This window comes from Belonocnema kinseyi, chromosome 3 (genome assembly GCF_010883055.1).
Source record: "Belonocnema kinseyi isolate 2016_QV_RU_SX_M_011 chromosome 3, B_treatae_v1, whole genome shotgun sequence".
Lineage (NCBI taxonomy): Eukaryota > Metazoa > Arthropoda > Insecta > Hymenoptera > Cynipidae > Belonocnema > Belonocnema kinseyi.
The window spans coordinates 68026051-68037270 of NC_046659.1; the positions used below are offsets into that span (position 1 = coordinate 68026051).

At 27.4% G+C, this 11220-nt stretch overlaps 1 protein-coding gene across 7 annotated transcripts in view; it reads right to left on the minus strand.

Annotated features, from left to right (window-relative positions):
• LOC117169587 (protein phosphatase 1 regulatory subunit 12A) overlaps nt 1-11220 on the minus strand; it is a 70027-nt gene that overhangs the window by 34252 nt on the left and 24555 nt on the right. For 6 of the 7 annotated variants that reach the window (XM_033356028.1, XM_033356030.1, XM_033356024.1 and 3 more), the window contains 3 exons: nt 10570-10743; nt 9954-10079; nt 6253-6442 (listed from right to left, as the gene is read on the minus strand). In XM_033356028.1, coding sequence (XP_033211919.1) covers nt 6253-6442; nt 9954-10079; nt 10570-10743 — 490 coding nt within the window. The remainder of the gene's footprint in view (nt 1-6252; nt 6443-9953; nt 10080-10569; nt 10744-11220) is intronic. The other variant, XM_033356027.1, reaches the window with a different exon arrangement.

Sequence of the window (11220 nt, forward strand, 5' to 3'; positions counted from 1 at the left end):
CCCCCCCCCTCCCCCCTGTACACGGATCGCCGAAAAAAAATTTTAATTTGTAGAATAAACTTTTTCAAACAACTGTGGAAAATTTCATTCCTTGAACTATTATACTTTTTTCAAAAAAAATTCCTGAAAAAAAGCACTTTTTCGGGCCAACAAGGTAGAAACCCCCCTTAAAGAAATATAATTTTTATGGATTCAAAATCTCATTTTTCTCATAAATTATGCAAAGTATGAGTAGCAGCTCATTGTTCAAAATTGTTTAGCTTTCTAAAATATATGAAAATGTACCCTTACCAGATGTACATATAGTGTTTTAAACAAAGTTTTCAAAAAAATATCAAAAATCTATCAAAGCGACTAAAATAGCATTTATTTTGACGAACATCAATACTTTATTCTTAAAAACTTTATCTTTTTTTTATTTGAGTATCAATAACCAAACTCGTTCCCCTTCCTGAAACCTATAAAAAAATATCCTCGCCAAATATTTATCTTGTGTTTTTGAAGAAACATAAGTCGATTTTAATGGATTTTTTTTATATATAAAATGTTATTTTAGTCGCCTAGATAGATTTTTGATTTTTTTTTAATTTGTTAAAAGACACAAGATATACATTTGGTAAGGGTATATTTTCATCGATTTCAGGTAGCTAAACAATTTTGAACTATGAAATGCTATTCACATTTTGCGTAATTTTCGATAAAAATTAGATTTTGAATCCGTAAAAATTATATTTCTTCAATTTTAAATATAAAAACTAATTTATCTTTACTTTGCAGCTCCGGAACCTTAATTATCTCATAGAACATGTTTTTGGAGTAGTCAAAGAACTGAAAATAAAAGTTTAAAAAAATAAAATGTTAAATTTCGTTAAACTAAATGCTATCTCATTCGATTTTCCTCATTTTTTTGTATTTCTAGAAAAATATATTAAATTATACTGTATGAACACCTGAAAGGGTACAATTTAATATATTTCAGGAAGCTGCCAAATTTTGAATTATGAATTGCTATTCATATTTTGCGTCGTTTTCGAGAAAAATAAAATTTTTTAAAAATGAAAAAACCTTTTTTTTTAAACGCGAGTACGATTTCTTTCTTTCTTGGCTCAAAATAACCGGGAAGCATCCCGGAAACAAGTAGAAAAGAGTAAATGAATGTGCAGGTACTTTAAAGTTGAACGTAATCGAGGCTCGCCGTGATCTATAAGATTAAAACCTCATTTTTAATATCAAATTTCTTTTATTTTTTAATTAAAGCATTAATAAAAAAACGTTGTATGTACAAACATGTTGTCTTACTGAAAACTGTAGCCATACTGTAATTTTTTTTATTCGGAAATTCATCGATAATGCTGAAATCGGATTTTGTATTTCTATTTTCATTCAATTTTCTTTTCTTTGAAACAGTATTTAAAGTTTCATTAAAGTAGATAGGGTAACCGAAAGCTTAGTTTACAAAATACCTAATTTCTAATCCAAGAGGACGAGTTTTCAACAAAACAGTTGAATTTTCAACAACAAATTTTCAATCCAAAAGGATGAATTTTCAAAACAATGACTTGAATTTTCTATACCTACAAAACCGGTGTATAATATTTCTTACAATGAAATACTATTTATAAAATATAATAAGTAGGTATTCAAAATAGTTTTCAGAAAAAAATAAAATACATTTTAAAACACTTAAATAATTTTAGTGTATTTAAGGTAATTATCGTGCCAATAATCAAATCTCTCAAAAAATAGTTTTTCTTTGATTTTAGGAATGAAAATAATGTTACTTATGTCATTTAAAATTTTAAAAATAACTTTTAATGTAAAATGTTGTAATGCTAACATTTATAAACTAGCAAGAAGCATTTATTTATATGCTTTTAAACATTTTTGAAAAATGGTTGAAATGTCTTAAAATCTCTTAGTATTTCGGGGAAAGTATTCTCAACAACATTACTGTTTCCAATTTTGAAAGCAATTTTTGCTATTGCTGAAATCGCTAAAATAATTTTTGTAAACAGAAAACACTTAATACAAATAACTACATTTGAAGATTACTTACTTTTAAAATTCGAAACAGCAGAGTTTTATGGGAATGTTTTCCCTGATAAAATTAGCCATGATTACAATTTATTTATTTATTACAAGGTCAAAATTTTTGAAAAAACTGGTAAGAAGCTACAGTAAAAAAATTCAATCATAAAAACTATTCGTAAAATTTTTTTCCAGAGACCTGATTTTTGGGCCAACTATCTTAAATTTAAACGTTCAAATTAAAGGTGATCGACTTCAGCGCTAACGCGAATGAATTTCCGAACCAACAATCTAAAAATATGAAGAAATATTCCAGAAATTCAACATTTCAGTTCATACAACAATCTTTGAGCTGATGTTTCAATTGAAGAGTTAAGAATTTAAGGGTTTGAACTATTATACCTGTTTTTAAATTGTGAACATTTTAAAACCTTTCAAAACATATACATTTAAAAGTTCGTAATTGGAAAATTTTAAATGGTTTCTTTAAGATATAAATATTTTCAAAATCTTTTAAATTAAATAATATTGACTTCAAAATATTTAAACATCCATATTGCGACAGTGAAACTTTTAATAGTGTAAATTTTCAGATTTAAATACATTGTAAACTTATACAATTTAAAAATTTTGCCAATTGAACGATGCTAACTTTAGATTACAAATTGTAAACTTATAAAACTTCAAGATTTTAACCTAATATTTTAAAACAAGAATAAATAAACAGTTTGAAATTCAAAATTTAACAATTTTTAATAGAGAAACAACCACAGTTCAAGATCAAAATTCTAAAAGGAACAAATTTGAATCGGAATGGATAGTAATTTAAAAATTATTAATTAGGAATTATAATAACGAGATTTTTTTGACATTTTAGGCTAAATATCGGGAATTAATTTTTATCGAATTAAAATTTAAAAGTTACAGAAATTAAAGTATAAACAACACCTTAATTTACAGTATAAAATTTAATGACCCAATTGGAAAATTTTAATTGAAACAATATTTAATTCAAAATATTTTAAAATACAAATTGCAATATTGAAACTTTTAAAAGTGTACATTTTCTAATTCAATAATTCGAAATTCAGTACTTTCAGATTTAAATAGACTATACAATTTTTAATTTAAAAAAAATTCAAATTGAATTATGCTAATTTTAGATTCCAAATTGAAACTTGTAAAACTAAGCAATTCTAAATCCAAAATTTAAATATGTTAAAATTAAATATGACTGAAATTCAAAAGGTCAAACAAAAAATTTTAATTTTCAATGTTCCAATTCATTAAACAATTTGTATATTTAAATTATGAAAATGTGATGAATTTAAAATGAAAATTTTGTCAATTGTACAAGTCAAGTGAAAACTTTTAAAGTTACAAAGTTTAAATTTAAACAGGTACATATAAAACTGAAAATATTAAACTAAATTTGAAAGAGGTCATAATTACAGAATAAGTAAAAATTTGATCAATTGTGCAGTAAAACGTAGAAATGTGAAAATATAGCGATAAAAATTTGACAACTGTAAAATTTTTAATTGAAATGTTTCGACTCTGCACTTTTCGAATTACGTTTTTATCCATTAATATTTTCCTCAATTATTTCTGACCCAATATTTGATATTTCAATACAATTTTTTTTTAATTGCGCATTAGTTTCACGATACAGTTTCCTTGAGCTGAAGCTTTCTTCTGAAAACAATCTTCCTAAAATAGATGAACTAATTTAAAAAGATTCGGAGAAAGAAGTTTTTATATCATTTCTCGATATTTCATCTTTTACTTTTTTACAATGTTCAAGGAAGATTGTTTCTAAATGCGAAATTTATTTCCGTTTCCGTGGTAGGATTGATTGACTGTAAATCACTGCAGTTCTAACATTAGGAATCTGACAAATAAGAAGGAAGCGAGGAAGAGCGGTAGAAATTTTCTGACGTCAAGCACGAGGAAGTTCTCAAAATTATTTTGTAAATCCAAAACTTCAGTTTATGGAACATAAATAAACATTTCCTTCCACTTCTTCTTCACTGAAGTTATTTCGAGCACTCTTTACAATGTGAAATTATTTAATTTTTTATGTATAATAAATACTCTTTCGAGATTGACGTGAGCAAAATCGACTTCACAAAGCAAAAACCAGGCATTAAAAATAATAAAAATCCATTATTTTGCTGGATACTATACATTGTCTTCATTTTGCAACGCATGATTAAATTTATACTTTTGGGATGAACAACTGGATACATAAATTCAAAATCAAATTTGAAGAGTTCAGATAAATCATTTATTACTGCACTCATCGAACTATTCAAAATATTGAAATAAGTCTTTAAGATGGAAATAATCATTTAAAGCTGACTGTAAAATTCAAAGATTTTAAAATTGTAAATTGAAACTTATCAAGTTGTAAGAATCTCGAAGATGCAAATTGAACAAATAAAAATTTCATATTTTAAATGATAGATCTTCAAAACTATTACAGTTGGAGGAATACAAAATAAAATTTCGAATTAAAATTGTAAGAATTTTGACAATTTGAATGATGAATTCTTGTACCCTTTGGGATAAACACTGACTAATATGTTAATACTAACCAAAGCCACCACCGAATTCTTTGAAATCGTTAAACGTTAACACAAGCACAAAAACTGGCACGAGACGCAACAAATCTGTCACCGAGAATTTACGAATGGAGAATTTCACGGCAAAGATAAAAACAATAACACACTGAATTTAAAATCTACTAGGTCGCGTGCAATATGTTTTAATAAGAAAAAAAACTCGATTAATGTAGCTCTCTGTATTTTCTCTTTGTAATCTTTGGAAATACACAGTACATCAATTTTTTATGACTTTAATTTTCTAGTCTACACATATAAACTTTCAATTTTGACACACAAGTATTTCTAAAGATTCAAACATAGTTCTCATTCCTCAACTTATATCTTAATTTTCAGAGAGCACGATAAAATTAAGTTTAAATTATAAATGTAATATTCATAAAGTTTTTGAATACTGAACTTCAATTTCATTTCTTTTGATCTTAGAGCTTTTCTTTGATATTGAAAAATATTTAAAATATTTGAAGGTCGTAAATATCTTAGAATGAAGTGCAATTATGTTAGAATTAATCCAAATTTGAGAAAAGATTAGAAGAAACGACTTTCAGGAATAATTTTCTTTTTTGCTGAAAAATTGCGCTACTTATAATTAAAATTATACAGGTGCTTTAGCTATTAGGTTTAATATATCTTGTATCTTTGTTCTAAAATTTTATGTTTGAATTGAATAATTCTAAAAAAAATGTTTTCATAATCTCTGATAGAAATAACGAAATAAAAAATTAACTTTTGAGAACATGAAAAACAGATTTAAAAAAAATTCAATTATCTCTAAATACTTTTGAGGCCTCAAAATTCAGAATTCAAAAAATGGAATTGCCTGAATCCCTAAAAGAAGAATTATATAAATAAATATAAAAAAATACATCTTACATTATTATCTATCGACAGCACATAATTATAAAATAATAGTTTAAAAATTACTGAAACGCGACGACCTAAGACACATCCCTATCAAAAAATTCCGCAACGATCGAAAACTCTTCTAAGATCTCGGTAAAAATAACAAGCCGAAAGATATAACGAGAGAAGTCAAAATTTTAAATACTCTAATTATAAAGCGAATACTAGAACCTTTCGACTTATCCGATTTATCTTCATTTTTAAATTCATTTTCAGAATCACTCTCAATTATTACAGTGGAAACAATTTTCCTTCTTGTATCACCTTTGTCCCGATTGGAAGAGAAAATCTTCGACTTAAATATCGATTTCCGAATGTAATTAAAGAATTTGTAGAAAGCCTCGCGACGAAAATAATTGCGTATCGTGTTTGCCATGCGCTTCCCAAATTTAATCACATTTGGTTCCTTCTCTCTACTTGCAGAAGCGGGATTAATATTTTTGCAGCGACTTGTACGGGCCCTTCGAATTTTACTGGTGGTGTGAGATTTTAATGAGTTATTAGCGACTAATTCTATATTATCAGCTGGCAAAAAGTGTATCTTTGTTTTCAAATTGTGGAAATGAGGTGCATTTTTATGTCGATTCTCAAATTGAAATCGATCAAGCGATTTAGGCTGCTTGATTTCTAAATTGTAGAAATGAATATTCCTCGTGTGTTTACAAAGTTTGCCGATAAATTGATGGCAATATTCTACCTGCGTGGAGGGAGCTGTCGTGGTGGGTGGATCGCTGTTCTGTTGTTGTTTCTTCTTAACCAACTGCTCCGCACTTTTAATTTCGTCTAACGTCACTCCCTGAGTAGAACGACGCGTCTCCCTCACCCTTTTGGCATGAGCCTTTCTCTGCGTTTCGCTTTCCTCGTCACGCACTGGAGGGACAAACGACCTGCGAATAAGGAAAAATTTAATGGATTTTTCGCGAGTTCCAGAAATTCGATAACGAGCGGTTTTTAAATTCAAGCGCTCTATATTACAGATTACAGTAACGGAAAGACGATTAGAAAAAAGCGCACTTTGCTTCATTTCAACCTAAAAAATCTCATTCGGCAGCTAAAAAATAAATTGGTTAATCATCGGTTGAGTTAAAATCTATATCAATAATAAAGATCGTGAAAACGAAAACCAACATTAGGAAATTTTATGTTCAGACCTCGAACTCATTTCAGTGATAAAAAATAGTGTAATAGTGTCACAAATTTGAAAAAAAAATATAGATAAAATAGCTCGGATGACAGCGCAAAAGGAGTTCAAAAAAGGGGAAAGAGGGTAATTTTCTCACGAAAAAGGGAAAAGATGAAACATTTGTTTTTAAATGTCGAAAAAATAAACTTTTTATAAGAAATGTTAAATTTTTAAATACTTTTCCATGAGTTTTAAATGACTTCTGCCATTATAGAATCTACTTTTATACATTTTCACAGTGATATAAAAAAGTCTGAGATGAAGTAAAATTAGTCAAATTTACCATTTGTATCTGTTCAGTACAGCGAAGTACAAACGCTAAAATTAATCGAATCGTTTGAGCTGAAGTACAACAATTTGTGGGTCGACATCCAAAACAAGTCGAGAAGATAATTTCAAAATCGATTAGTATCTTGTTCTCGTTTTTAAATTTACAATTTAAAATCTTTTAAATTAAAAAACTGTCGTGTTGAGAATTTTTTGAAAATGTACAAAACATGTTTTTTGGAATGATTTTTTGTCGTGGTGTTTATCACGCTCCAAAATCACAGAAAAAGAGATCCCAAAATTCCTAAATCATGATAAGTCTTTTTCCTAAAAAGCAAAATGATAAAACGTTTCTTTGGTTCAAGCTGAATCAATTTCAAGTTCGACATATTCAAAGTTTTTTTTTAATGTGTGCACATGACTCATCCAAAAAACATGATTTTGCACATTTAAAAAATGGTTATTACTTATGTCAAATGCCAACCCATAAGCTTTATTTTTCCTTCAGGTCAATACGGTTTGATTTATTTTAGAATTTTTACTTCGCCCTACTCTTTAGTACTTTTAAACACAAATTAAAAATGGCTCAAGTCAGAAAATTTGAAATTGCAATTGTTGAATTTGGAACATTCAATTTTTTTATTAGATATTTAACTTTATACATTTCAACTAAAACGTGTTGACCTTCCAATACTTATTTAAAAAGTATTATATATTTGGTAACTGTTCCCATTTTATATTGGGTAACAACTTCTGTTTCCAGTTTTCACATTTTCAACATGCTTTAAAATGTTTCAGATTCAAAATTGGTTTAAAGAGTATTTTTAATGATTCAGAATTGGAAACATGTTATTTAATCAAAAATAATTTATTTAAGTGCTATAATTGCTTTAAATATGTTAAAATGTTCAAACATTGTATTTTTAAAGAGAAAAGGGGAAGTTTTTTGAAATAAGGGGAAAAGGGTAATTTCAAGAAAAATGGAGAAACTAAAACAAAAGGGGAAGACTGTGCACTCTGAAATATTGTCACAAAATTTTGCAAGTATTAAACTAACTTGAAGTCTGAATTTAAAAGCATATAGTCGAAAATCTAAGATTATGCAGTGGGAAATTAACTTTATTTTTTAAACGAAATTTCCAGGTTTTAACCCAATATTTTAAAAGTATTAAAAATTAGTTTTAATATGCCGATTTACTTATCCTTGTTATCCTTTTTTCAATTTACTACTTAAATGCGAACTGAGCTAATAGAACCAAATTTGGTTAAAAAGTCATATTTCTTGGATCAAAAATTCAACTGTTATGTTAAAACCTCAAAACGTTCTTGAACAATCCTCTTTTCGGTGTAAAAATGTATTTATTTCAGTAGAAATTTTACCTTTTTGTGGAAAATTCAATTATTTGGTTAAAAATTAATCTGATACGGTCGAAAATTCAATTTTTTGTTGAAAATGTATGTATTTTGTTGACAATTCGTCTTTTTAAAGTAAAAAATCATTTTTTTGTTGTTAAAAATGCAACTGTTTGGTTACTACTTAATCTGTTTTAGTTGATGATTCAACTGTTTTGTAGAAAATTCGTCTTTTTGGCTGGCTTATAAATTCTACAATTTGACTGACACTGTTTTTCTTTCTTGACTAACCAATTTTTTTTTTAATTGAAATATTTTTTTGAACATTTATCTACTTGGTTCTAGAATTTATCTCTTTGTATAGAAATTTCACTATTTTGGTTAAAAATGCAATTGTTTGATTAAAAAATAATCTGTTTTGGTAGAAAATTAACTTTTTTTCTGAAAATTCAAATGCTTTTGTAGAAAATTCGTATTTTGGCTCCAACTTACGCGATTTAGTAGAAAATTGAATTATTTGGTTGGTTCAAAATGTATGTATTTTGTTGAAAATTCGTATTTTTAGTAGAAAATTCATATTTTTAGGTTAAAAATTCAACTATTTGGTCGGAAACTTTTGTATTTTGTCGAAAATACATTTTTTTGGTAGACAATTTATGTTCTATGTTGAAAATTAAACTATTCAGTTCACAACCAATTTACAACCTAAAAATTAATCAAACACAAATTGTAATAATGATCACATTCATTGTTTAAAACTATTTAGTTGAAAATGTACGTAGTTTGTTAAAAATTCGTCTTTATGATAATAAAAAATAATCTTCTTGGTTACAAATTCAACTATTTGGTTAAAAATGTGTCTATTTTGTTGAAAATTCATTTTTCATTGTACATAATTAATATTTTTGGTTGAAAATTAAATTATTTTATTAAAAACGTGTGTTCTTATTTTATAAAGCATCTTTTTTGGTAGCGAATTAATCTTCTGTGTTGATAATTCAGCACAAGTTTGAAAATTTAATAATTAATAATAATTGTTTTGTGAAAAATTCAAGTTTTTTGCGGAAAAACATACTGTTTTGTAGAAAATTCTATTTTCTAAATTGAAAATTATATTTTTTTAATGAAAATTTATCGATTCCATTTTTGGTTAAAAATTATATTTTTAAACTAAAAATGTAACTATTTCGTTGAAAATTAGTCTTTTTATGTTAAAAATTTAAAATTTGTGCCCTTGGTGTAATTTCTTTCGAAATAGTAGCAAAATAGTGCCATCGACAAAAAAAAATGTTCAAACAGTGTAAATAGTGTGGTGAGTCCGAGGCCTGAATGTTCTAGCAACTCTGGCGTTGATTATTAAAAACGTAAGCGCGCTATTACAAAAATCTGTCGATCGCCTACCATACATATTATAAGAAGCGAAAAAGATTAATCTTGATAAAACCTTTCTGTAACGAATGCAAATAAGAAAAATTCACACGAAACAAGCAAACTCCCATGCTGCTGCAAATAAATAATTAAATCAATCAAAATGTTGCGTGATATGCGAGATCACAATATCCAAAAGGACTCTTCCACGATGATGCGGTACGCACTTAAAGAAATTCTTGAAAATGTTGCCAGGACTTAGTTTGCTACCTCCTGGCGTTGTGGGAGTTACGGGAGTTGTCACCGAATTGTTTAACGTGTACACAACTGTAGTGTCATCCTCTGGTTGTGAGCTATTCAGTGATATGAAATAACATTACACCACGAAAGAATAATAGTAGTTAACTACGAAATCTTTGAAAAAATAAAACAATAATCTATCAAATTTCTTGTCTCGGTTTTTACTTTGGACTTTTTAAACTTAAATGTAGTGTGTTGTCCAAACATGATCTTTAGATTCTTTTTTTTTTTTTTTTTAATTTCCAAGTATTTCGCAGTTAAATTTGAATGTTAGACGTTAAAGAGAAATTTAAATGTTGATTTATTCTCAATTTAATTGCTTGAGAAATTTTGATTTAAATTTGTAAATTGATCACTTTTTTCAAAATCGAAATTCCAGATTGAGAAACATTCTAATACAATTTGTAAGTTAAACTATCTGTCCAAATAAAGATAAACATTTCTTATATTAGTATTATAACCCTAATTCATTAAAATTAAAAGAAAATGTTACAGCGACAGAGTATTAAACGCAAGAACTTTTTAAATAAAACAAAAAATTACCTGCGTATCTGGTTTCCAGGAAGCGGACTAGTAACTGTTGTCGTGGTGGCAGTGAAATTCGTAGATGCTGGCAGTGAAGTCACTGGCGAAGTCTTATTAGAAATAGCAGTCGGAGATAGATTATTTCCTTGAGGCACTTTCGATAAATCTAAATTCAATTTTATGTCCTTTTTCCTGAAATACAGAGAGAAAGCATGAAATAAAATGTTTCCATTACCATTAACGTGAATTACAAAACATGAAATGGTAGTTCATTCTCAGTACTACCTTACATAAAATTGGAAAAACAAATTAAAATTACAATTATCTAATTTCAATAAAATATAAATATTGATAGATAACTAAACATCGGGTAAAGACAAAATGCAGATCGTCAAAACAAAAGATTCTAAAAGAGTTCATTAATGGCACGAGGGAACTGATTGGGGATCAAAAATCGAAAGTGTACTGAATTGAAATTTTTTCATGTGGGCAAATTAAACAATAGGGTATTTTGCGGATGGAAATTAAACAAAAGAGCAAAATATATTCTAGAAATAACCCAATTCAGGTATACGAGGGTAGTTCAATAAGTCCTTAGAATGACCAACAGATGGCGCGCGAATCGCTCCAAATCATCTGTTTTCAGTCAGCACCACTCCCGACTAGATA